Genomic DNA, 26,555 nt, shown 5'->3' with positions numbered 1-26,555 from the left:
GGCCCGGCGTCTCCGCCCGCCCCATCTCCCAACCTCCTCAGCGTGGCGCCGACGCTGCGTACGGCGCGGGTTACCCACAGTGCTCCGCGCGGGGGCAGCTCACTGGAGTTTGGTTCTCGAGGCGGCGGCAGCGTCGGCGGCGGCTCCGGCGGCTCCTCCTCCTCCTCCTGCGGCGGCGGCGGCGGCCCGGGCCCGAGTCCCGGCCCCGGTTCCCCTCCCCCGCCGCCCCGCGCGTCCCCAGTGCCCCGGCACCGCAGGGAACATGCGGCTCCGCTCCCGGGGGCCGGCGAGTGAGTGACCCCCGGCCCCCGCCTCAGCCCGCCCGCCCGCCGGCCCTGCCGCTCCCCCCCGCCTCGCCCAGGCAATGACAGCGGCTCCGGCGTCTCCGCAGCAGATCAGGGACCGGCTGCTGCAGGCCATCGACCCCCAGAGCAACGTGAGTACCAACCTCGCGGGCCGGGACCGAGGCCGCGTGGGCCTGGGACCCTCCTCGTCCCCCTCCCCCGTGCCCCTCGCCCGCCCGGCCCCGGGGGACCCGCCCGGCGCCCCCCTCCCCCGGACGGTCGCTGCCATCCCGGCCTCTCGCCCCCCTGAGCCCAGGCCAGGGACAGATCGGGCAGCCCGGCGGCGCTCGGTACGTGAGGCCGAGGCTTCCGTGCGGCCTGGGCGGAGGGAGCAGACGGGGGCTGACGCCAGAGCTCGGCCTTTCCTCCTCCTCCAGCTCTCTGACCCTCGCTGCTCTGGACGCGGCTCACCCGCCTCGCCTTCACCCTGGGATCTGAGACCCCCGAGAAGCCCTCCCTGTGAGGGCATGAGAGGGAAGCAGTCTGGGTGCAACTGGTGTCCTGGGCATGACTCGGGGTGCCCGTGTCTGCCCTGTGTCGGCCTTCTGGGTGATCAGAGAAGTCCTTTCTCCTCACGCTTGGGAGTACCTTCTTGTTTTCGGAAGGAATCCTCTCCTCCCCTCCCTCCTTGCTTTGCCCCTAGCCTGGTGCCCAGGCCCTGGCAGAGTCCCCTTCCGTTTTGTGACTGGACCTGCCTTTGTGGGATCCCTCTCGGGTTGTTGTTGTGGGAAGATGATCTTGGGGAAGGTGGGATTCTTCCTGTGGCCTTCCTGGGTCTGACTGACCTGGCCAGAGCTCTGCTTTTTGGGGGTGAATTAGGGGTGGTGGTTTTCTCTCATGGTCCCCTCCCTTTCCCCCAACCTGGGGGTCCCAGCCCGGTGATTTGTGACCTCTGTCTCAGGATTGTCACTTTCTCTGTTGCTCCTCCCCAGAGGCTACTGTTTTGCAGAGGTAACCCCCTACTCCGTGTGTGTGTGTGGGGGGGGGTGTGGGGGGACTTGCTGTGCTCTTCCTTGTGCTCCCCGAGGCACATTGGCAGAGGGGGCACTTCTCTCTGGAGCAGGTGCAGGTTGGGCAGTGGGAGGATGCACTGAACTTCTGCGTTTGCTGGCAGACTAGGAAGTGGCCATTGAGATTACTGTGTGGTAGGCTGGAGATGGAAGGAAAATCATCTTGGGCTTGGCCAAGTAACTCTGTTTTCTCCCCTGTAAGAGTTCTTGTTCTTTTGTGACTCTGGCCACTTCTTCTCAGCAGTGTGTTTTGGTCTGGTAGTTTGGGAATAATTCACACTCAGTTGTGCAGTTTTGCTAGAAGTTGAGGGATTATGGTCTTTGTAAGGCTCTGACTTTGGTGTCTTAAGTCATTCTCTTATCCCTCTTTTTCAGGTCCCATTAAGATTGACTTGCTGATAAATTGTCTCAAGCAAATGTGTACGGTTTTGTTATGACTTTGGGGGTGGAGTAGGCACAAGCTATATAAAACCTTCCAGAATGTCCTTTTTTGCAGTAACTGATGCTACTGCGGTTCTTAAGTCTGAAATATTAAAAACAAGTGACATGAAAAATGTAGCTTTGGTGAGTTTTGCATCTTTTGTCAAGCCAGAGTGTAATTTCTTGAATTTCATGTGCTTGCTTCTCTCGGGAGAGAAGGGGCTGCTAAAATGGTAGCGCTGACCCTTAATGCCACCTAGGAGAGCTTAGGGTCAGGAGGTGCTTCAGGACATGTGGGCCATGACGCTGCACATCAGTGCCCATGACCTTGGAGGGGCCCCACTGTTTTGTAAGGCTCTAATCTAAAGGGTTCAGCACAGATTGGGAGAGTATAGGGAGAGGGGCTAACGAGGGGCGGAGAGAAAGAGTGAACCTTAATTTCGTGTGCCTTGGCATATGCATAAACATTATATTTATACAGATCTGCGGTTGCATTGTGAGGTTTGGAATTCAGATTTTGACTCTGGTCATAGCATGGTTGAGTCCTAGGGTGATGGATGGGGTTGGGGAGTTGTGTCTCTGAACCCATGAAACTCGATGGAAGTGGCTGTTTTAAGTGTTATCAGTGACTGGGTTCGACCACAATGTGGCTTTGCCTGAGCCCCATGCAGAAACTTCGCAGCCCTGGAGAGATGGTTGAGGGGATGGTGGGGAGGCCTGGTGTGTCCATGGGCCTGCAGCACCTCCCGGCTGGCCTGGACATGGGCGGGAGCGGGGGTCCCAGCCTCGGCATGGCTGCCACGTGGCTGTCTTGCCCAATTAGGAATTTCAGTTCTGGATAGGTGGTTGACACATATTTAAGATGTGTGTAGGAAAAAAAAATGGGGACAGTGTTGAAGAGCCCACACTAAAATTAAACCTCTTCTGTGAGAAGTGATGAAAATTGTGTCATATAATGTTTACCTTTATGGACACACAGTTATGGTTAAGAAACTTAGATTTTGCTTGAAAATTCAACCTTGGACAGCTGACCTAGTATCCATAAGTATCTGCAAGGCTGGGGAAGAAACAAGAATTAACAGAGTAACATTTCCTGACTACCTTCTTCATGAGTTCCTATGAGGAAAGTTGTTTTTTGTTCTAAATTCCAGCCTCTGGAGTATTTGAATTTCTACAGCAGCAGGCTCTGAGTTAATACTTTCCTGCCCACTCAGAAAAAGTAAATCCTCAGCACTCTTTTTCAAAAAGCAGTTCTCAGTTTTTCAGACCGGTTGAAGCCTTATTCTTTTCGGGCTGTGCGTTAACCTAGAGCGCTGAAAATGTTCAGCCGTGCAGCGTGCAGTTTGTCCCAGCTTAATTCCTGCTTGTGAATGGAGTCGAGGGTCCTGTCGTTCTCTTGCCCAGAAGCCACAGTGTGTCCACTGGCCATCGGAGCCCAGTGTCCTCAGCAGGTGATGGGGCATTGGTGTGTCTCCAAAGCTGTTGTTTCACTCAAGTACGAGCTCTCTCTTCTTGACTAGAATGCAGGCTCTGGGGCATGTTTCACTTCTTTTCTTCTCCCAGCGGTAGGTGCCTTTCTAGGTGGTTGTCAAACTGACTAAGCACAGAAATCCTCCTCGGACCCATGACTGATGAACTGTATGCAAGCTGCTTCTACCAAAAAATCCTCAGGACTGTTGTATGCCCAGAAATTCAGTCATGGACTATTCTCATGCCAAACTTTGGAGAGTGGAAGAATGATCGGGGCTCTTGGAGAGCTGCGAGGAAGAGGCGTTAAGACAGGTCTTACATCTGGAAACAGCAAAGCATGTGAATGTCCTCACAAGTTAGGTGACAGTCCGGGACAGGGCTCGAGCAGTGCCAAGGGCCTGTGCCCTGTGTGCAGAGAGGCCTCGCCTAGGGAGAGGGGCCGGGCCTAGCCCCGGCGTCTGTGGCGCTGCTCTCCAGTCAGCAGGTCCTCCTCGGGAGCTGCTTGGTGCCGTCTGGCCCCGACGTAGGCTGTCCGTGGTGAGGTGGCCGGGGGGCCTCTGGAGAGATACACCCGGCAGAAGGGCCATTTTCCCACCAAGGATCTGCCAGGTGGGGTTGGGGATTGGGAAGCAAGCCTCAGAAAGCTCCTTCCGGGTCTCAGGTTCTGGGTTTGCTTGGGCTGACAGAGGCAAAGGTGGACTGTGATAGAAGGCTGTGTGTGTTGTATGTGTGGCTTTTGTTTTTCTTTTTACTACATCTTTGTGCAGAAGGCATTGTGTGAGTTTTACAAAATCAGTTCTAAACAGAGCACTTGAACAGAGTCTCGTCGATTTCACTGCAGCCTTGTAGAGTGAGGCGGAGTAGCTCGTCACCACTGACAGTGATGATGAGAGGTGCCTGTTACTGGTGGTCTCCTGTGGCCAGGGCAGGAGGAGCTGCACCTGTTCTTGTTGAGCTACTGGGATGTGACTTACCTAGCTGAAGTCAGGCACTGCTGCCGAACCAAGTGGCAGTCCTTCTAACTCCAGGTGCCGCCGTTATGCTCTTGAGGGACTGAAGATGGCTCTAGGGCAGGCAGAGTGGGCAGCTTTCTCGGGCTGGCAAGGAGATGTGTGGGGAGCTGCTTGTTTCCCACACGAGTCAACGTGAGGTTACAATTTGGTTAGATTTACCTGTGACGGATGGGACAGTTTGACAGTGTGAGGAGGCCTGTCCCATAACTATCGGAAGGTCTCTGTCATGGCCTGACTGAGTTGTGGGAACTGCCAGATGCTGTGGGGCTTTTCATGAGCCTGTGCCTCAACTTTTGTTTTTTGCTTCGAGATTACAGCACTTTTGAAATCCACTTGCAGTGCCTTTGATTTGCAGAAAAGAGGGGCCTTAAAAATTAAAAAGTGGAAAACTGGCAGTGCGACAGTGGCTCAGTGGCAGAATTCTTACCTGCCATGTCAGAGACCGGTTCAATTCCCAGAGCCTTCCCATCCCACCCCCACCCCACCCCCCCAAAAAATAAAAGGAGGACTGTTTGTTTTGATTCCCTTGAATATATTCAGGGATCAGAAACCTGAACATGTGGCCCTAGCCTCACTTGTTGGCCTCCTACAGTCGGTGACTTACCTGTCTTGCCTCTTTGTACCTGTGGCCAGGACGTGTGAGGAGAACAGTGTGTCATTTTATGACTTTAGGAAACAGGCCGGTAGCCTGTGTTGGTGGGAAGCATGCATGCGTCCTTGTCTGTGATTCACTCTCTCCTCAGAAGGTGGACTTCACGTTCTGTCCTCAGGGAGGTTTCCGCGTGGCCCTCCAGAGGTGGCTTCCCTTGGTGCAGGTGGCAGAGGCCTGGGGACTTTCCAGGAGGAGCCTGTGGGCTGTTGTTGGAGATACACACCTCAGAAGGCATGTGTGCTGAGCTCAGAGTTGGGGCAGGCAGGGAGCTGTGTGCATCTTCTCGGTTTTAGTTAGAACTAGGCCCTTGCCCCACCGCTCAGTGTCCAGGGAGTAGGGACTGGACTCCTGTCCCTCGCTTCCTGGAAGCTGGCGCTTGTTCTGTTCACTCAGGGCACTGGGCTGTCTTGACTCTGCTCGGTGCCTCGGGGCCCCGTGGCTGATGGTCAGGATGGGTGGCCACAGAGGCATGAGTTTTCTATCTGGCCTGGTCGGTGCCTGCTCAGATCCCTCTTCCAGAACTGCTTCTGCTTCGCTCTGGGTACCCAGCTGTAGAACCGAGCGGGGGACTGACCTGGGGCACCCGTGGGCTGGGAGTGCTTCTTGAGCGTGGAGGCTCCTCCTGTGTGCTGTGTTTGGACGTGTTCTCCAAGGGAGCGCCAGGACTTGAGCAGCAGCACAGCTCCGCCGCAGTCACCGAGGCATGCTGCCCTGCAGAACTCTGCAGCCCGGAGAGGGAGCTCGCAGGCAGGTAATGCTCCTGGCGAGGGCTCATGGTGCTGGGGGCGGTCTTGTAGAACTGCCATGCGAGCACTGGCCCCGGGGGCCTGGACACCCTGGGGGAGGGCACAGTGGTGCGGTGGAGCCCTGCAGGACACAGCTCTTCAGTCCAAGGGGACCAGTGCCTCATGTGTGCTGTCTGAAAATGGCTCAGTATTCTTAGCTGAGGGCAGTGGCTTCTGGAATACTTCATCCTTGAGTGTTCAGAATGAGAATTTTTACAGTCAGGAGCGAGTAGTCTGTTCCTGGTTTGCATCAGGCGTGAGAGAAATGGTGGACTTTTAGATGAAGGAAGGGCCGATAGTGGTTCTGCCTGTGCGTCCAGCAGGCGCTTGGGGTGGGGACGGGGGTGGTACTTAGGGCTGTGTGTGAGTATTTGAAAGCTCTTGTACAGCCTGGGTCAGGTTTGCTCTGGGTGGCTTTTGGGGGGTAAACTCATGGTGTGGAAGGCGGGGGGGGGGGTCCCTGGGAAGTCCCTGCTGCAGAGCAGCCTGAGCCTCCTTTTGGGTCCGCAGACTCCATGGCAGTCAGGCTGCCGTGGTCCTGCGGTACCTCCAGGAATGTGGTAAGAGGGACAGGCTCTGCTGGGTGGCAATGTGCCAGATGGCCTGCGGGGACCTACGTCTCAAGTGCTATGGGACTTTCCTGGCACTTTCCTGGGTCCACTGTTGGAGGAAAGACCTGAGAGGCTCCGAGGAGGGGCCATCTGGATTCAGAGGCGGGCTGGGGTCTGCCGGGCAGAGAGGCTGTGGAAGGCACAGCTGCCCGAGCTGGGTGCTGTGTGCCTGCCAGGCAGAGGGCTTCACACCCAGCCCCGGCTCTGGGCCCTGCCTCCAGGCCACTGGCTCTGCAGCTGTGGGGGTGCTGGCCTCGCAAGGGGGTGTGTCTTCTAAGTTCCAGCCTCCCAAACGCAGTGTGTTGGACGTTTCGGATGTCCATTTCCTACAGCCTTTCCCCCTTAAATTCTGTAGCCTAGTGGCTTCCAACTCGTATGAGGATCCATTTTACGACCAGAAACTTTCTGCAACTTCCATGTTATGATGGATGTCCTTGGAATATCTGTCTTTTGTTTTTTTGAGAAAATTCAAGGACAAAAGCTACTCCTAATGCAGTTAATGCTTTTAAGTGAGGCTGTATCTTGTCATCACATAGCATCTACTTAAATCTGAGTGCTAACCTTCTCCATATGTGTGTGACATCTAGGATTCAAACCTGGGCGCTCACTGCCTCTGTTTGTTGGCCAGCCCTTGTCCCTGTTGCTCTTCTTTTTTCTGTAAATCTTTCCTGGTTTAATCCCTCTCGGCTCCCTCAGGGGCCTCACAAAAACCCATGTTTCTGTGATAGCAGGCCTCGCTGACCCTGATTTCTGTAGGATTGCCAGCTCCCTGCAAGTGGGGCTCGTGCTGTCTCCCAGGGGACCAGAGCCTCCTCAGCGCATGGCTGTTCAGGTACCCTGGGCCTCAGTGGGCCCTGCGCAGTCAGCGGGCAGGTCCCCGGGGCACAGCACTGGGCACTCATGTCCGGAACCCACCCAGTCTTCACAGCAGCCCTGAAATAGGCTCCAGTGAGGAAACCAAGGCACGGCAGCCACATGGCTGGATGAGGCAGGGCTGGGGTTGGAACACTGCAGGTTCTCCGTCCTGCCCAGTTGCTCCACTCCCATCACTGGCAACGGAGGCTGGGGGTGGGGTGGGCCCCCTGCTCCTGCCTGGTCAGGGAGCCTTTTTCTCCTGAATGGGTGAGACAGGCACCTCAACTGTTTTGGGGCTGACAGAAAAGACAGTGCCTGGGTCTCAGGCCCTTACCTGTCCCTAGTTCTTGGAGGGTCTGTCCACATGCTGCTTCAACATTGAGGCCTGGTTACCAAGGGTCTATTTGGCCTTTCTTGGCCATATTACAAAACCAGACTGTTACTGAACAGCCCCTGTCCCCCCAATCCCCGGCTGCTTGGCATTTGTCCCAGCCAGAAAGTGGGCGATGTCTTCTGCAGCCCACACTCCTGGAAGGTTGGCCTCCTCTGGCACTTGTCTGCTGCGTGCACGGAGATTTTACACATGGTGGGCACTTGTGCTGGGATAGCCTTGGCGTCCTGTGGGGCAGACATGGGTGGGTGGGCAACCTATGCAGGATGGTCCTGCAGCCCCCTCTCCAGGCCTGCGCCCTGCCCGTGGGGGTCCCACTGCCTGCATGTTCCTTCCATGTGGGCTGCCTGCTCTTCCCTGTCCCCCACCCTGGTCACAGTTAGCTCTCAGCAGACCCTCTGAGCTGGCTGTGTGCCCAGTCTGGTTCTCCCAGCTCCGTGCTGTTTGCGCCCCCATGGCTTGTATTGGTCTTGCTCAAGGCTATCTCCCCTGCTCCCCTGAGTCGGATCCAACTTCGGCCAGGCCCATGTTGGTGGGGGTGGGATGGTGGCCCCACCCTCGCTCCCTAAAGCCATTTGGGGGAGGTGAATCCCACCTACCTTTGTCAGCCTGGGTGCTTGGGCAGGCAGTTGACAAGTTGGCTTCTTTGCATTGCGGGTGGCACCTACATGTAGGAACATCAAACTCGATCTGTGTCCCCGTCGCTGCTTGTTTCACTGGGTCTCTTTCAAGCTGCGCTTAGGGGACTGGTTTATGAGCACCTGTGGTCTACCTCCTTTGTGAATCCTGTGGGCTCCTGACAGTGGGAAGGGGAGAGTAGCGGGAGAGTGGTGGCCCCTTTGACGTGACATCTTTATCAAGTAGGAGGCGAGGACCACCCCTGGCAGAGTTGGCCCCAGAAGGCAGAGCAGATCACTGAAGCATTTGGCCCAGAGGGCTGGTGGGCAGGTGGGCTCTGTGGGGCCCTGGCATCTCTGAGGCCCCGTCCCTCTGCCCAAGTCTCAGGCTCTGGATGCCTCTGTGGTCCCATTTGGGCGTTGTCCTCCCTGGAACGTGGGACAGTGCAGGTGCTGGCCTGCAGCTTCTGCGCCTTGCCTCATGCTGCTGTTCGCTGCCCTGATGCCCCAGCACCTGTCCTGGAGGGCCTGCATCCTCCGGTCCTCGGGACTGAGGAGGCGGTGCTTGCACGGGCCGACTGTCTTCAGCTCCTGCCTGCTCGTTCTCAGTGCAGAGCAGGCAGGGCACCCTGGTGGCACCCGCTTCCCTTCAGCGGATCCTGATGGCCTTTTCCATTCCCACTCCCTGCGATCCAGGCTTCTCAGCTCCTGTGGCCAGTGCGTTCCTGGAGTGGGGTCTGCTGCAACTTCTGTAGATGCTGGCAGCCTGGTGGCAGACAGAAGTGGGCCACGTGATAGGGTTTGTGCATGTCTGTCAGAAAAAGGTTTGTGAATGTACATTTCACTTTCGCTTCTGTTTGAACTGAGCTTCTCAAGCTCATTTAAAATTGTCACTTTGACGGGAAGAGGGGTGAGGAGCAGATGTGGTGCTGGATGCAGGGGCCGCCTTGTCAGTGGGGGTTCGTGCCCCCCTCCCCTGCTCAGGGGTACGTGAAGTTCTTGTGCTTGTTTGTAGCCTTTTTTCCCTCCTCTCATCACAGAGGTTAAATTGCTGTTTGGAGGTTGAAATTGGGGTGGGGAGAATAGAGCAGGAAAGCTTATTTGTTTTTTTATCATTGTCCTCAGTGCTGCGCATGTGTGTCTGTCTGTCTGACCATCCATCTGTCCTGCAGACAACATAGTGAGAAACACAGCAGCTCCTGAGTCTGACTTCTGGGGGGCTGGGCCACTGAGGAGGGAGGAGCCACTCTCTTATTTCTAGCCTGAAAGCTCCTGGAGAAGCTTCCTGGCTAGGGTGTGGGGAGGCTGGTAAGAAAGTGGCAGTGCCCACAGGAAGTGGGGGAGGAGGAGCTTCCAGGAGAAGCAGCCCCGCTGTGCACTCAGAAACAATGGCTGCCTTCACGCCGCCGGGTCCCCAGCATGCCGGACGACAGCGGTGAGAAGGCTGGGTCAGGCTGTGTTGGGGTTTCCTGGCCATCCTAGGGTCATGCATTTGGTAGTTCTCATTGGCAGCGAAGCCCCTGCGTGGTGACGGGATGGCCTGGTCTTGGTTCCATGCAGGCTGTGGGCTCTACATTTGGCAGTGGGGAGTGGCGTCAGCTGCTTTGTGAAGTGTGCTGTTCGTGTCTGTCACTGGTCCTCTTCCTGGGTCACTGTGCTATCCCCCACAGGGTCGGTGCTGAGTGCTGCGGATGCAGAATGGCCTGACACCCCCTCTCGCCGCGCTGCCTCCACCCCCCAGGCTCCTCGGTTCTGCCCTGCATGGCCCACAGTCCTCTTGGGCCTTACAGGGCCCTGGCCTCCCCAGAAGTGGACACTGGCCCCAGCTGAGGCCCTTTCGACACCAGCACTCTTCTGCTTCCTGCTCTCAGTGCCCCGATCCACCCCTGGGCCGGAAACCTCAGAGCCGCCTGTGGTCTTTGTCCCTGGGTGGAATCCCCCTTTGGATTGCCCCAGGTGGTTTCCCTGAAACGCAGGTTGGGGTGTCTTGCATGCTCTGTGGGGGGCATGTGCCGACTGGATGGAGCCCAGGGTTCTCTGGTCTTTCACCCAGGTGGCAGAACCAAGCCAGTGGGCCAGGGCCGGCTCTCGCCTCAGCTTGCAGGCGCTGCAACTCAGCACTGCTTGGCCCGTAGCACCCCAGGCTGACATGGGCGCACTGGCTGGGGCGGTTGGGGGGACTTGGTGGGGGAAGAGGCCCCGCCTAGCTGTGAGCAGCCCTGAGCCGTTCACCTTGGTTCACAAGCTTGTGCCTTCCTAGGAAGCCCTTCTCCTGGGCTGCCTTTTTTTGTCCACACTACCAGGAGCGTCTAGACAGACAGCCGCACCATCCTGACGCCCCTCCCAGAGGTTCAGCCCTGCTCAGTTGCGGAAGGCAGCCCCCACCACTGGGCAACCCCAGCCTGGACCACCTCCCTCTGCCAGCCTGTCCCCCAGGACCAGTTCCCCTGGAGGCCAGACCCGTCTGTCCTTTGCTCCCTAGCACTTAGGGAACACTTCATTCTGCTGGGGCCAGTGACAGATGGGCAGACAGGTGGATGTGGGTTCATCTGATTCTGATTTCAGATTGCAGATGAGCATGAATAGAGCCCTGTGGGGTTGCGGTGAGAATTCAGGCTGGATGGGGCCTGCGCAGGGGTGTGTTGAGGAGGTTCCCTGGAGGACGCCCTGCCTGCTTGCCCCAGCCTGGATCCCCTTGGAGCCCTTCCGGGTTGTGTGGTGCTTGGTGTGGCGGTGGTGGAGCACCCTGTGCACAGGCCTCAGGCGTCTCCAGGGAGGGCTGGAGCCCAGGTCTGGCTCTGAGAAGCCCGTGGGGTGGGGTGGGGGCCATGCAGCCTCCCGTGGTACGGTGATGGCGCCTGACCCTGCAGGGGGCCAGTGAGGTCCAGCTGCAGTCCTGCCTGTCACTCTTTATTTAGGAGCCACACTCCTCCAGGTGTGTCCTATGGGGCGTGAGGTGTCCCGGAGCTGGACTGGGGCCTAAGCACTCCTGGTCAGCGGGTGCTTGTGGAGCAGGGGCCTTCCTCTGTGTTATGGGTGCAGGGTTTCTGTTTGGGGGGGGTGGGGAAGTTCGGGTATAGGGTGGTGGTGAGGGTAGTACAGAACGGGTGTGATTGCCACAGAACGCCATGCTTGGGAGAGGGCGAGGTGGGAAAGTTTATGTTCTGCATGTGTTCTACAACTTAAAAAACAAGAAAGAGCAACTAAAGAGACAGTGACAAAAGCAGTACGTGATCCTGGATGAGATCTAGCAGAGGAAAAGAAAAGGCCCAAGTGGACATTATTGGAAACATGAAAAAATTGTGATATAAACTATCAGCTCAATATCAGTGTTAGAGTTCTTGAACCTGGTAGCTGTGCTTGAGGTGATTACATAAGCAAAGTGTCAAAGGAAATAGATGGATTGATAGATAGGTTTATAGATTCATAGAGAGAAAGAAAGATACGGCAATTGTGGCAAACGTTAAAATTGTTGAGTCTGGGTTTGGGGGTAGGTAGGGTTATATTGGAGTTCTCTGGGGTGTGTATTGTTTTTGTAACTGTCCCATAAGTGTGAAAGTATTTCAAAATGAAAAGTTTAATAAAACTAGGTTTGAAAGACTGAGGAACAGAACTTTAAATCCTATTTAATTTAATGAATGTAAATAGAAGGCGTATGTGATTGTTGTGCCCAGCAGCATTGAGCAGTGCACTTCTGAGGCTTGGCATCACCTGTGCTTTGGGTACCAGCCCGCCCCTCCACCCAGGCAGGCCTCTGAGCCACGCCAGCCCCAGTTCCTGAGTTCTTTTTGTTGGAGAAGAGATTTGCCTTTGCCTTCTTTTGTAAGTGTAGAGTGATAAATGGAGTTGAGCAACCAACTAGAAATCCTCTGAGCCTAAATAAAAAAGACAGATGAACAGAAAGGAAGAGAGCAAGTTATTTCGTCTACAGAGGTTTTGGAGTTAAACCTGTGTTGTCCTTGGACCAGTTTCATGTTTGCACTTCAGGCTACTGTTTGTGAGGGAGGGAGCCCCCCACCTCCCCGAAGGTCAGCTACTGCACCACAGGTGATTGCTCAGTGCACAGTAGGTGCCAGGGAAATAGGAACCCCTTCCCACCTTTCTTTGTGCTGGTGGTGGTGGTGGGGTCTCTTATTTCCCTGAATGAGTTTGTAGATGTTTAACTTTGGTTTTCACAGATGCTGCTCTTTCTCAAAGACACTGTTTCCTTTAGTGTCAGCAAGGAGCAGTTACAAGATAACATTGCATAATTTTACACATTTCTAAAGCTCCCTGGGGGAAAAACAGGAAGAAACTGGTTGTGTAGAATGGAATTCCAGACTTGTAGGAGAAAGGGTGCCCTGCTTTGGAAGCAGGGGTGAGACAGGGCCGTTCACCCGGCCTTGACATGTCTGACCCCTCTGTCTGCAGGTGCAGGTGGGGGAGGTCAGAAAACAAGCTTGTTCGGAAGGTCTCTCTGAAGAGATGCTGTCCACTCTCGCAGTGGACGCTTCAGGGTTAAGATCTCCAGCTGTCAGGCATCCCAGAACAGTGGTGCTGACATGGATCATCGAACAGAGAGGTGCTGACATAGATCGGCCTGGGCAGGTTCTCCAGGGCTGGACATCGAGCCAGCCTGTTGCTGCTCTGTAGGCAGCAGCCCCCTTTCAGTCCTACCCTCCCGGAGGCCTCATGGTTCTCTGTTGGGAAACCATACATGTAGCAAGAGGCATGGACCTGTGTGCACCCGTGACCCTGTGCGATGGTTTTGGAGAGCAGTGTCCGTAGAGAGGTGTGTGGTTATCACGCTCACCGCTGTGACTCGCTGCTCGGCCTTGAGAGGCTGAGGCCCCGGCCCCTCGGCAGTGCCACATGCACAGAGCACCCAGGGTGGGCTCCACTCACCTCAGACAGTGTCTGTCAGGGACAGCATCCAGGCCTCGGGCTACAGTGGGACGCGCTTTTGCTGGGGGTAATGGAGGCAGGGTGTCCTCGTCCCCCCGCTGTGTTTCCTTGTCATTTCAATTAAACAGTAAAAAAAACCCACAAAAAACAGTGAAGTGTTGAGTTCTTTAGCTGGAGAGCACTTGAGCTATGGAGAGCAATCAGATGTGAGTGGCTTGTGGGCTGCCCCCAGAGAGGGTGAGAGGGAGGATTATTTCCCCTTGTGAGTATTTCTGGAAGGTTCCCGACGCTCTGCTACAATCTCTTCCGCTGTTCATCTTCTCACGGGCTGGAGTCCCTCTTCCTTGTGCAGAGGACACCGTGGACTTCATGCCTTCCTGGTTGCAAGCAGCAGCACCTCCCATGGCTCCGTCAGTCCCCCACTCATTGTGGCTCTTACTTTCAGCCTGTCTAGTTTGTCCGAAGGCCACTGGCCCCACCACCAGAAGCTTTATGTCCAGTTCAGCCTGTCTCCTCCCTCTCTAGTCCCTCTGGGATAACTGCTTCCTAGTCCCTTCTAGGCTGATATCAGAGGGTGCCCTCAGGTATGACCCAGCCCCTCCTTTCCTTCGCAGACCCCTGACTGTGACGCTGCCTCCTTCAGGTCCCTGCAGCCTGCGGCTCACACGTGGTCCATGTGCACAGAGTTCCTGGGTGTGCAAGGACACAGCATTGGAGTTCTTTAATGCAGTCACAAGATAAAGACAGGGTAGTCTGGAACTTGCTGCATAGTGGTCTCACATGGAATTTCCAGTGATGCTGCTGATCTCAGAGTAATGGGGAGCATGTGTCTGTGAACCCAGAGGCAGCCCAAGACAAACTACAGACCAGAACCCTCCACGAACACAGGCGTCAGCCTCCTCAGAGGACACCAGCAAAACAATCCCATGGCACACTCCATGGCCAAGTGGGATTTCTTCCAGTAAGCAAGGATGTTTCAACACATGGAACACCCCACATCCCTCGAGCGAAGGAGAACCAGGTGATCGTCTCAACTGATTCAGGAAAGGCATTTGACAAAATTCAACATCCTTTTAACGATAAGAACACTAAAGACTGGGAATAGAAAGGAACTTCCTCAACATGATAAAGGGCATTTATGAAAAACCCACAGCAAATACCATTCTTATTGGTGAGAGACTGAAAGCTTTCCCCTAAGATCAGGAGCAAGACAAAGATGCCCACTGTCCCCACTGCTGTTCCACATTGCACTGGAAGTTCTAGCCAGAGGAATTAGGCAAGAGAAAGAATGAAAGGCATCCAAAGTGGAAAGGAGGAAGTCAAACGTATCTCTATTTGCAGGTGACATCATCCTGTATATAGAAGAAACCAATTAAAATGAACCCAGCAAACTTGAAGGATTAAAGATAGACACACAGAAGTCATTGGGCTTTTCTATGCTACCAGTAATGATCAGTCTGAAAAGGAGATCAAGAAAATAATTCCATTTATAGTAGCATCTAAAAGAATAACACATCTAGGAAGCAATTTAACCAAGGAGGTGAAAGACTTGTACATGGAAAACTGCAAAACATTGCAGAAAGAAATCAAGGAGGACCTAAGTAAATGGAAAACTGTCCCGTGTTCATGGATTGAAACTCTTAATATTGTCAGTTGTCTGTGCTGTCTCTGCCTAAAACAATCTACAAATTCAACACAATCCCTATCAAAATTCCAGCAGCCTTTTTGGGTAGAAATGGAAAAGTTGATCTTCAGGTCCAGATGGGGCTCTGAAAAACCAAAGCAATCTTGAAAGATAAAAAACAAAGTTGGAGGACTCATACTTGCTGATTTCAAACCTTAGTGCAAAGCTACAGTAGTTGAAACAGTGTGGTCCTAGCATAAGAACAGATAGAGACTAAAAGACCACTCCATCCCCTCATGATTCCTTGTGCCTGGTGCAGGCGAGGACTGGAGGTGGTCTCTGTGGGTGAGGACCTGAGATCACTCTCTGTCCCTGTGACCCCTGGGTACAGGTGAGGGCTCGAGGTGGCTGCTCTGGAGCCTGTGTGCCTTCCAGAACCTGACTCCCAACTAGCTGTGATGTTCAGTATTGGAATAAACATGGTGCCCAGCAGCCCATGACATTGGGATGGGGCCTTGCTCATTCATTCATTCGCTCATTCATTCACTCACTCTCAAGCCCCTGCCATGACTGGGCCCTAATCTGGTTACTCGGGAGCCCCTGGTGAGTGTGGGGAACACAGCATGTGGTGAGCTGGTATGTTGTGGAGTGTGCGGAGGATGCCAGCAGGTGGGAGAGGGTGAGGACCCAGTGCTGTGGTGTGGAGAGACTTCTTGCGGTCCATTCCCCTTCCCCTACCCACAAAGGGTGGAGCTGTCCAGAGCTGGCCCTGCTTCCTGCACTGCCTCGAGCAGGGGCTGCTGATGGGCTTTTCAGAAAGCTCCTTCACACCAGTCCCAGGACCTGGGACTCGGCACTCAGGCGAGGAGGGCGCAGTCTGCCCCTCTCTGGGCAGTGGGGCCACCGAGCATTCCCCCAGCCTTGCCTGCATGGCCCACACCAGTCAGGCAGGGCCGAGTTTGGCCAAGACTTGGGGAGGATTGGGCCTGTGTGTGGTAGAGTTTTTATTTTAGGTGAGTGTTTTTTTTTTTTTTTTTTTTTTAAGATCGAGGATCTGGTGCTGTTGTGACTGCTGTCACCTTTTGAACAAGTTGGGTTCCAAGGCGGAGATTTGTGGTGCTGTTGCTGGCAGTGGGAGAGCACGTCCCTCTTTAGAAAAGCCCGCGAGCACTGTAACTGGTGGTTAGTCCCACCCCACAGCCCGGCGTGGCCTAGCAGGAGCGGAAGTGGGGTCCTCCCAGAAGTACTGGTCTTGGTTGTAGGTGCCCTATTGGCCAGGAGCTCAGGGGAGCCTGGTAGGATGAGGCCCTGCCTGGTGTATGGCTGGGGGAGGGTCTAGGCCCCGGTGTGGGGCTTGCTGCTGCTGGGCCTCCTGTCTGAAGGGCCCCCAACCCTGGGCCTCTGGAGGGCAGGCGTGGTGTGCTGGCCTCCGCGGGAAGGGGTGCTGAGTGCTCGAGACCCAGAGCTGCAGCCACCTTTGCCTGACCCCTCTGGGCCCCTCTCTGTCCTGCCATCTGTGGGGCATCGTCCAGCCCCATCCTCTGGGGGAGACCTTCTGTGTATGTGGCCCAGGATGGGAGTGGGGTGGCCATCGAGGCTGGGGGGCTATGTGCAGGTCAGTGGGAGGGTCAGGGGTCCCGTGCCCACCGCTTTGAATTGGGCAGCACAACTCCCTCTCCGGCCTGCAGTCTCCTGCCAACGTGGGAACCCAGACAGGTTGTGTCCCCTCCCTGGACTTAGGGTCGTCACTGGGACGAATGACGTGGGAAGCATGGAGCAAGCAGTGCTGGCAGTGCTACCGCTGGGGAGTATCAGAATTGGGTAGCCATAGAGCAAATGTTGGGGCTACATGGGCTGTGTGGCATGTGTCTCTCTTTGAGGGGTCTGTCTGTCCTCTGGGTGTGGGTGACCAGACACAAATGCAGAGTCTGACCGGAGTGTAGGGTGGAGCCGAGGTTGTGCGTTTCCCAACAGCTCCCGGGCCTCATGGATCCTCCGCTCCTAGGTTCCCAACGGCTCTCCTGGCCAGAGATCAGTTCCTGTGGGCCACGGGCCAGAGGGACGGGGAGGAGGAGGTTGCAGTGACGGCATGGGGGCACTTGGGCTGCTGTTGGTGGTGCTTTCCCCTGTGCCGGCTGTGTGGCCTCCCAGCCAGGGGCAGCGCCTCCCAACCTGGACCTTGGGAGCCGTGGTCGCTGGTGCTGGTGTCGCAGTCCACAGTTCTGTCCTGCCTGGGGAAGGCCAGAGCTTGGGTTGAGGGTCCTGTCCGCTCCCAGCAAGGACTCAGCCCTGCCTTTGCCCCTCCTCCCCCACTTTTTTTTTTCCCCCGTATGGGCAGGCACCGGGAACTGAACCGAGGTCTCCGGCATGGCAGGGGAGAACTCTGCCACTGACCCACCATCACACTGCCCTCCTCCACCTTTTTTAAACAGTCTTATTGAAGTATAATTGATATAAACTGTATGCATTTAAAGTGTTACATTTTGGCCGATAAGTCCATCTGTGAAGCCCTCATCACATCACAGTTGAGGTAATGAACATATTCTGGAAGCTTCTTGGTGCCCCTTTATACCCCTTCTCTCACGGCCCAGGCACCTGCCAATCTGCTGTCTGTTGTTATAGATTAGTTTGCCTTTTCTAGAATTTTATGGGATCATGAAATAAGGTATCTTTTTTTGTCTGGCTTCTTTGGGCTCAGCGTATACATTTGGAGAGTTGTGCACTCTGTTGGACGAATGTACTAGGGTTTGCTTCTCCACTCATCTGTTGACTTCTGGGTTGATGAAGAATCTGTTAAGCCATTTTCCCAAGTGCTTGCCATGTTTTATCTTCTCGCTGGCCATGCCTGGGATCCGGTTGTGCCACATCCTCACGGGCATGTGGGGGCTCGGTCTTTTTACTTTGCATTTCCTGAGTGACTCTGACACTGAGTGTCTTTTCAGGGGTTATTTGCCATCTGTGTCTGGTGAGGTGTCTGCTCAGATCACTTGCCCATTTTTCCCCTCGGGTTGTTTGCTAGTGGTTTATCTCTTACATTTAGGCGTCTGATCCGTGTTGTGTCATGGTCTGTGTTTGTTGTCTGGTGGGGTGGGGGTGGGGGTTGAGATTTTTCTTTTCTTTTCGCATGTGTGCTTATCCAAGTGTCGCAGGACCTTTTGCTGAGAGGTTACCCTTCCTCCTCTGACTTACTGGGCACCTTTGTTGAAGGCTCAGGTGACCACACTTGTGTGGTCTCTGAATGGACTTTTCTGTTTTGTGACCCATTTGTCCATTTTGGTTCCCATGCCACCCTCTTCTGACTGGTGTAGCTTTGTAATATGTCTTGAAATCAGGCAGTACAAGCTTTCTAATGTTCTCCTTTCTTAGAGTTCGTTTGCTTATTCTAGGACCTTGGTATTTCCACGTAAGTATTAGACTCAACTTGTCAATGTCTCGAGGAGAGCCTGTGGGTTGATGCATGTAGGACCTGTGAGCCGACCTCGGGGTGCTGCCTTCAGTATCCAGCCGCCCTCTGCGAACTGCATGTCTCTCCTTTACTTTCTCTCCATCTGTTTGTAGTCTTCAGCATTCAGGACTTACATGTCTTTTGTCAAATCAAATATTCTTTATTGAACTTCGTATTCTTTATGGTTCTTATAAATGAAGTTTTTTTTAATTAAAATTTCTGATTGTTGCTCCTATACAGAAATATAATAAAACTTCATATCTTGCTTTTGTGTGGCATGAGTGCACCCGTTTATGGCTCTTAGCAGGGTGCAGGGCTGCCCTGTTTGTACCAGCCCTGTCAGCCTGTCATCAGGGATGGGGGCAAGGGGCAGTGAGGAGCCCCAGGTCCTGGGTGATGGCACATGCCCACGTGGAACCTGGAGGAGGCAGGAGGACAGGAGCCTGAAGGTTCCTGTCCCTGCGGAGTGGCTGCTGCTCTGTCCCAGGACCACCTGAGTCTCCCGTCCGAGCAGTAGGAAAATGGGCAGGTCTGTGAGCCTTTTCTGTTGCCCCCCCACCCCCCCCACCAATGTGACAGGAGAAATGTGTAACTGGCCCTGAGGACCCCGGCTTACCAGCAGCAACACTATTTCATCCCTCCCCTCAGTGCCCCCCACTATCAAGTAGGTGGTTTTGCAGCAAATCCCAGGTCGAGTTATTACCTTAGTGAACATTCTAGAAAAGCCACTGAAAGACAGAATGAAGAGATGAGGCTGAGCGGTGTGTGAGGTGGCCCTGCAGCCCTGCGTACGCCTCCTGGGGCGCCTCAGTGTGTGTTGGAGCCACATCCAGCAGGTTGGGAATGGTGGTGCAGAGTGCAGCATTGGCGCCAGCCTGTCTGAGGGCCTGGCCTTTGCTCCCGCCCCAGCAGGGGTCCCCGGGGTGTCCCTTTGGTGCATGGGAGGGGCGAGCCGAGGGTGCTCCGTGCTGGGCTGTGCAGACCCCCCTCCCAGGCTCCCTTGTGCACCACACGGCTCCAGGTAGCGTCCCATGCTCCTGCCCCTCTCTGTGGCCCATCTCAGTTTCTGGGGCCCTTGGCCAGCCCACCCTGGCCCCTCCTTCCCCTCCTGTGGAGCAGGTTCCCGGGGTCCTGCCCACCCTTTGCCCCTCCCGTCCAGCAGCGGGAGAGCGTCTGCCAAGGACAAGGACATTTGGTGCCGCCAGCCTCATGGGGCCTGGGCAGGACTCTAAATAGAGCAGCGTGAGGTCAGAGGATGGTGCAGGGCCCAAATCCAGGGGCCTGAGGTGGGGTTGGGGGTGCGAGGCATGCTGGGTCATGTGCATCTCCACGCCTCTCCCACCTTGGGGCTCTAAGGGGTTTGGGTTTAGGACTGTTGAGATGCCCCACAGGCGGAGCCTCAAGCGGGGTCACCTTAGGGGCAGTGCAGGGCCGTTGGTTCACATCTCGCCTGGAGGAGACCCAGAGAATAGGGTGGGGTGGGGTTGGAAATCGGGCAGAAGGTTAGAAAAGCTGGTGAGACACGTCCACGTGGAGCCTGATATGGGAAAGGGGAATGTGCATGGGTAACTGCGGAGACGGAGCTTGAGGCAGGGAGATGGTCCTGGATGACCCAGTGGCCTGAGACTGGTCTGAGGAAGAGCTGGGAGGGTCTGTAGAGGCTGGGGACCCTGGCCTCCCACCACCAGGACAAGGACTCTGCCCAGTGTCGACAGATGCTGTCCCAGAACCTCCAGAAGGGGCTGCAGCCTGACCCTTGACCTGGCCCAGTCCCTGCGCTGGGGGGTGGGTGCATGTACCAGGTGGTGGGGGATTTGTTTCTGTGGCCCCAGGAAGCCAAGGCAGTAGAATCCTGGCAAGGATGGGGGACCTGGTGCTGGTGGGAGCTCAGGACAGTGGCGGTGCAGTGAGGGGTCGGCGTGCTGCTGACCCTCAGAAGGAAGGAGCAAGGTGCAGGCATGTGGCTGAGTGTGCGCACGCATCAGGGCACACAGGGATTGGCTCTGGGGACACACACTTCTCACTGGGTGCGTGTCGGCATGGGTGGGTCCCAGGGCGGTGCAGGCATGTGGGTGTGTGTGCTCACACATCAGGTCACACAAGGATTGGCTCTGGGGAGACACACTCCTCACTGGGTGCGTGTTGGTACGGGTGGGTCCCAGGGCGGCGCATGCATGTGGCTGAGTGTGCGCATGCATCAGGGCACACAAGGATTGGCTCTGGGGAGACACACTCCTCACCGGGTACGTGTCGGCATGGGTGGGTCCCAGGGCAGCACAGGCAGGGACCCCCACGCCCCTGGGAACTTTCCGAGTGGGGGCTCTGTCTGGATGCCCGCCCTCCACCGTGTGGCTGTCGGCTCTTCCTCCCGGGTTGGGCTCGCCTGTCACTCACAGTCTCAGAGGCAGATGCTCGTGGTCTTGATGAGATGAGGTCTGTGGGCATTTTTGCTTGGAGGGTTAGTGCTTTGGGGCGCCTGTGAAACCTTGGTCCATTCTGAGGTTGCAGAGATAGTCTCCTTTTCCTTCTGAGAAGTTTCAGCGTTTTACCGTGTCCATTCTGGAGTTGGGCAAGTGTTTGAAGTAAATGGCGTCGTGCCCTCGACGCTGTCTGGGACCCACCCCGTGGCTGCCCCAGAGCTGCAGCTCGTCGCCACGGCCTGGTGCGAGTCCTCCATGACAACTGTCTGTCGCTGTGACCCTGGGGCAGCTGCACCCAGTGTGACCGTGCTGCCATGCATGTGAAGCTGTGGCATGGGCCGCAAGTGTGGCCTTGTGATGGGGGCTGCAGAGGGAACCCCACGCGTTGGGGGCATGTCCGCAGGGCACAGTGGGGCTGGGTCACAGGTGCAGCCCAACCCCGCCGGCCGCTGTCAGGGGCAGTCTCTCCCTCCAGTGCAGACCACAGCACCTCACGTTTGCACTTTCTTGTTCATCCAGAGCCTGGGTGTTGCTTACTGGTGTTGTGATTCTTTTTCTTGGACCCTGACTGTAACAAAAAATCACCACTTTAACCATTTAAAAGTACGCTGTTCAGTGGATTTTGGATCATCACCGTGTTGTGTGACCATCACACCGATCTAGTTTCAAAGCCTTCTCATCACCCCAAACAAAATCTTGTGCCCTTTTCCCCAGCCCTGGGAACCTCTGCTCCATGTCCCACTGCTGTTCTGGACGTTCCTGTGAGCCACCCACAGTGTGGTCAGGTGGCCAGTGATATCCCTGCTTGGGGGCTCTCACTTGGGGCTGCCCCGCGTGCTGGGCGCCTCTGGCCTCTCCCTCCTCCCCCCGCCTGCTGGTCTCCCCCCAGCCTTGCCTTTCCCCCCAGCGTGCGGGGCTCCCTGGTCCCCCCGCATTCTGGGTTCCCCTGGCTCTGCCGTCACCCCACCCCACCCCCGTCTGCGTGCCGGGCTCTGGGCTTTTCCTCTGACAGACTTCAGGCCGTCCCTCTCCTGCTGGAGCACTCATGTGTTGGGAGCAGGTCTGATCTGTCAAATGTTGGGTTCAGTGGTACTGCCTTGGGGTAGGCTGGAGCGCGTGGGCACTGGCCCCGGGGGTTTGGAGAGAGGGGCAGGGCCCTGACTAGTGGCTCTTGTCTTGCAGATCCGGAACATGGTGGCGGTGCTGGACGTTATCTCCAGCCTGGAGAAGTACCCCATTACCAAAGAGGCCCTGGAGGTGGGTGCTGGGGGGCCCAGGGTAGGGGTGTGTGCTGCTGAACTGTCTCCTTCCTGGCGTCTTTTCTCACTGGTCAGTGGCTGGAGCTGACAGTCAGGGCTCATAAGGACTGAGGGAGCGCTGAGGCTCACGGGCCCCCTGGAGCCAGCACACATTCTGGAATATGCTCATTGGGTAGCTGTGGTCCCTGGGCCAGGGCTTCTTCCACCGCCATCACCCTAATCACCTTGGGGGACATAGCGGGGATGAGGGGAGAGGCAGAGCAAGCCCCAGTTTCCGTGGAGCACAGTGGGCTGCTGGCGGGGAGGGGTTCCCACTAACTGGCCTTGCCTGGCGCAAAGCTTCCTGGTTCCTGGGGGACCTGATGCCCCATTACCCCCAGTTTGGAGGAGCTGGATTGGAGAACTGGGTTTCATGAAGGACCAGGGAGTCGAGCTCCTCTCCCACTATGACTGTCCTGGCTCTCTTTGCATGGGTGTCCCTGCCCTCAGGGTCCATCATCTTCTCTCTGGTTGCAGGAGACACGACTTGGGAAGCTCATCAACGACGTCCGCAAGAAGACGAAGAACGAGGAGCTTGCCAAGCGGGCCAAGAAGCTGCTGCGGAGCTGGCAGAAGCTCATCGAGCCCGTGCACCAGAATGAGGCGGGGCTGCGCGGGCTGGTGGGCGCTGCGGGTGCAGCCAATGGGGGTGCGCACAACTGCCGGCCAGAGGGTGGGGCGGCTGGTGGGCCCCAGGGTGTCCACGACCTGAAGAGCCGCAATGACGTCCAGAGGTTGCCCGGGCAGAGGCTAGACAGGCTAGGCAGTCGTAAGCGCCGGGGTGACCAACGTGACCTTGGGCACCCTGGACCGCCTCCCAAAGCTGCCAAGGCCACGCACGAGCCCCTGGCCCCCAGCTCCTCCCCCCTGCCCACCAATGGGATCAGTGGGAGCCCTGAGAGCTTTCCAGTCCCCCTGGATGGCGATGGGCACCCGGGGCCCGAGGGTAGCCGCCTGGAGCTTGGCGAGGATAAGCCCAGTGGCAAGATCCCCATCCATGCTGTGAGGCCGCACACAAGCTCGCCCCCTGGGCCAGGCAAGCCCCCTGCGCCCTGCCTTCAGACAAAGGCTACGGCGCTGCAGCAGCGGGAACGGGTGGACGAGAGCCCGGGGCCCCACCACCACCCCAGGGGGCCCCCTCGCTGTTCCTTCAGCCCCCGGAACTCACGGCCCGAGGGCCCCTTGGCCCGTCAGCGGAGTCCATCCATGCCCAAGGGCTCTGTGCCCAGCCCTTTGCCGCGGCCCCAGCCACTGGACACCCCACAGGTGCCGTCGCCACTCCCGCTGGCCCAGCCATCCACGCCCCCCACCCGGCGGCTGGACCTGCTGCCGAGCGCTGAGAGCCCTGGCTGCTGGCTGGATCAGCCTGAGGGCCATCAGCGGCTGGGGGGTTCGGCCTGCAAGGCAGGGTTGCTCCCAGAGCCACTGCGGGCTGGCTTCTCCCCAGACTCCAGGGCGGACAGTGACGCTGCCTCCTCAGGGGGCTCAGACAGCAAAAAGAAGAAGAGGTACAGGCCCCGCGACTACACAGTGAACTTGGACGGCCAGGTGGCCGAGGCGGGTGTCAAGCCCGTCCGGTTAAAAGAGCGGAAACTCACCTTTGACCCCATGACGAGACAGATCAAACCTCTGGCCCAGAAAGAGCCTGTGAGGGTGGCCAGCCCGGCGCCCTCGGAGCCTCCCCGGACAGAGCGGGACAGGCCAGAGGCCAAGGCTGGCCTGCAGAGCCCCTTTGAGCAGACGAACTGGAAGGAGCTGTCGCGCAGCGAGATCATCCAGTCCTACCTGAGCCGGCAGAGCAGCCTGCTCTCCTCGTCCGGGGCGCAGACCCCGGGCGCCCACCACTTCATGTCCGAGTACCTGAGGCAGGAGGAGAGCGCACGGCGGGGGGCCAGCAAGACGCACGTGCTTGCGCCCCATAGCCCACCCATGCACCTCCCTGGGGTCACCCGGGAGGTCACACAGGACGATCTCGTCAGAATCCAGGCCCACCAGTGGCCAGGGGTGAACGGGTGTCAGGACACACAGGGTAACTGGTATGACTGGACGCAGTGCATATCGCTGGACCCGCACGGCGATGACGGGCGGTTGAACATTCTGCCTTACGTCTGCTGGGACTGATGGGCATCGCCGGGGTTCCCACCCTGCAGGGAGCCCGCCGGGGGGCCGGGGGGAGGGAGGGAGGGGCGGGTGCCCTGCCGTCTCGCCGGCCCTCCCCTCAACATTCTCCTCCTCTTGTGAAATGCTGCTACCAGTTTACTAACAGAATCGCAAAGGAAGGACTGTGCGAAGGACGGCAAAGCGAGTTCAGAACTCTACGGCAGACCAGCTACGGAGAGCATTCATCCCTCCCCCGGGAAAGGTGCAGACAGTCCCCAGCGCTGACTGCGGGGGCCACAGTTGCAGGCAGGCACAGAAAACTTGTGGAAGACAAACAAAAAGCACGCATCTTATTTATTTGCATTTTCCTGTTTTCTCATTTGCCCCCAAGGAGCCCGTGGGACAGCGGACATGTGCCCATGCCCGCCTGCCCCCGTTGCTGCTGAGCCCTCGTTCTCATCCCCAGGATAAGCTGCCAGCACAGGGCGGGGGGGCCGGCCTCCCAGTTCACCCCACCTTCCAGGGGCAGCCACACATTTTTCTCTGGTTTCAGTTAAAATCTACTTTCTAAAGAAATGCTGCAGAAATTTAATTTTTCAAGAGTTTATTTTCTCTCCCATCTGACCAACAGCCAATACCTTCCCTTTCTCTCCCCTTTTTCTTGTGCTTTCCCTTTCCTGCCCACATCCAGAAAACTTCACTCTTCTTGAGCCCCCCCCCCCCCCCCCCGCCCCAACCACAAGTTACCACGGGTGCTACTGGTGTGTGAGCTGTGCTGCTGGGTGAGAGGGAGACCCTGCCTGCACGCTGGAGACACTCATAACCATTCCTTTAGATTCGTTTGCCTTATGGTTGTTCGTCATAAATGCGATTTGCAAAAACAAGGAGCCTTAGTGAATGTACAGTACCTAGACTTCTGTCCCCAGGGTGCAGAAGGAGCAACTTTGCTATTTGGTCCAGTATGTGGACACCTTGTGATATAAATGTGGAAATAAAATTATAAAAAAAAAAAAAAAAAAACAAGAAAAAAACCAGTTTGCACAAACCAGTCTGAGACTTGTTCCTCCTCCAAACCTTCTCAGCCCAGCCCGAGTGGGCCAGGAAGAGTGGGACCCAGCGGGAGGCCCAGGGGACATTCAAGCCAAGCCACGAGATGGGTCTCCCACCTCAGGGACACCTCTGGGGGCGCCCTGTCAGGGACTGTCACCAGCCTCCATGCAGACCTTGTCTCAGAGGGACCACCTCATCAAAGCAGGAGAGCCCTACTGTGAGCCTCTCCTGCGGTCGTCACCCCTGCCCCAGCACAGGAAGATGTCCTGGGAAGTCTTACTCCCTCTCCCTGTTTGAGATCAGAGACCCATGAAGCAAACTGTCATGTGGAAGAGGCAGAATCTAAAGAGGGAAAGGGGCATAATGGTCCCTTTAGAGAGCTGTCCTCACCTTGTTTCCTCTCCCCAGAACATGTGTGGTCCTCACATGCTGGCTCAAAGCCCACAGATGTTCTGCCTGCCTTGTCTGCTGTGATGACTTCTTAAAAATAGCTGTTTTCTGTTGATTGAGAGTTCTTACCTCACTCCCCTGAAGCCCTAAGCCATAACTGGCTTTCTAGTTTTTCCCACTCTGGAAAAGGCCATCTCATCCTTAAGTACTTAATATTACACAGATGAGGGAATAGCTACCCTTAAGAGGTGCAACCCCACAGGGCAAACGAAGGCGTTCTGGAACGTTCCTTTGGCAGGCCACAGATCCAGAGCCTGCGGGCAGCCATGCCTGATGTGGGTGTGGGCAGGGGCACAGTGGCTTGGAGGGTGGCCCGAGCTTGAACTCGATCTGTTGTCCCCCAGCTGTGCGACTCTGGCTGACACTGCACTCCCGTGGGGGGACGGGGGTGCCTGCCTCAGAGTGGTGAGAACCGAATCAGGAGAAACGTAAAATTGGAAAAAACCGGCAGTGGGACAGGTTGAATCTCGGCCGTGCTGTGAAGTCTGTTAGGTTTCTTGGCTCCACTGTCTCGGTTTTCTCATCTACCTCACAGGCCTTCTGGCGCCCTGGCCAGCTCTGCTGACTGCGGGTGTGTCAAGAAAGTGACAGGGTGACAAAGGGTGGCAGGCGTGGCTGGAGAATATTAGATGCAGGGATGGGCGTCCCAGGAGCATGCCTTTTCTGGGTCCCAGGCTTGGGGCGGCTGCTGCTCCGCTGTCCCCCTCCGCCACGGAGTGCCAAGAGTTGAGGATGCTCCTAGGTACACATGTGTCCTGCCTTTCAGCACCCACGGGTGGGCTACGAACTCCGCTTCTTACCCACCCACGACATTATGGGGGTCGGACTGGGGCTGCCACTTTCTAAAGTCCCTAGTAAGGACACTGAGGAAGGAACTGAACACCCAGCACCAGCGCGAAGGTCCTACTGCTGACGCGGGCCCGGGCCAGGGGCGCTCAGGGCCGCCCCTCCCGTCCCGCAGTGCCTGCGGCCGGGCGCTCGCGGGGGTGCGGCCAGTGTCCCGGGGCGCGCCGTCTCCCGCCGCGACACCTACCACGCGGAGCCGGGGGCTCGCAGAAAGCCTAAGGTCTCGGCGCCTCCGGGGCCGCTCCTTCCGCTTCCGGCCCGGCCACGCCC

General features: G+C 56.7%; 1 protein-coding gene across 3 annotated transcripts; it reads left to right on the top strand.

Moving 5' to 3' along the window:
• The first annotated feature begins 322 nt into the window (after positions 1-322).
• On the top strand, positions 323-26,088 carry MED26 (mediator complex subunit 26). Of its 3 annotated transcripts, none has more exons than XM_077121998.1 (3): positions 323-436; positions 21,724-21,798; positions 22,317-26,088. In XM_077121998.1, the coding sequence occupies exons 1-3, from the start codon at positions 365-367 to the stop codon at positions 23,958-23,960; spliced, it is 1,791 nt and encodes a 596-aa protein (XP_076978113.1). In that variant the 5' UTR covers positions 323-364; the 3' UTR covers positions 23,961-26,088. The 3 variants fall into 3 exon arrangements, with proteins under 3 accessions (XP_076978113.1, XP_076978114.1, XP_076978115.1); XM_077121999.1 differs by lacking the exon at positions 323-436 and adding an exon at positions 6,162-9,154; XM_077122000.1 differs by lacking the exon at positions 323-436 and adding an exon at positions 9,174-9,603.
• Positions 26,089-26,555: the final 467 nt, after the last annotated feature.

This window comes from Tamandua tetradactyla, chromosome 11 (genome assembly GCF_023851605.1).
Source record: "Tamandua tetradactyla isolate mTamTet1 chromosome 11, mTamTet1.pri, whole genome shotgun sequence".
Taxonomy (NCBI): domain Eukaryota; kingdom Metazoa; phylum Chordata; class Mammalia; order Pilosa; family Myrmecophagidae; genus Tamandua; species Tamandua tetradactyla.
This window is presented reverse-complemented; position numbering and strand designations above follow the sequence as displayed.

Bases quoted from the DNA above. Each gene is read 5' to 3' on its own strand.
- MED26 (XM_077121998.1), top strand. From the start codon at position 365: ATGACAGCGGCTCCGGCGTCTCCGCAGCAGATCAGGGACCGGCTGCTG. The intron at 437-21,723 runs GTGAGTACCAAC...CTTGTCTTGCAG, and splicing joins CCATCGACCCCCAGAGCAAC to ATCCGGAACATGGTGGCGGT. The intron at 21,799-22,316 runs GTGGGTGCTGGG...CTCTGGTTGCAG, and splicing joins TTACCAAAGAGGCCCTGGAG to GAGACACGACTTGGGAAGCT.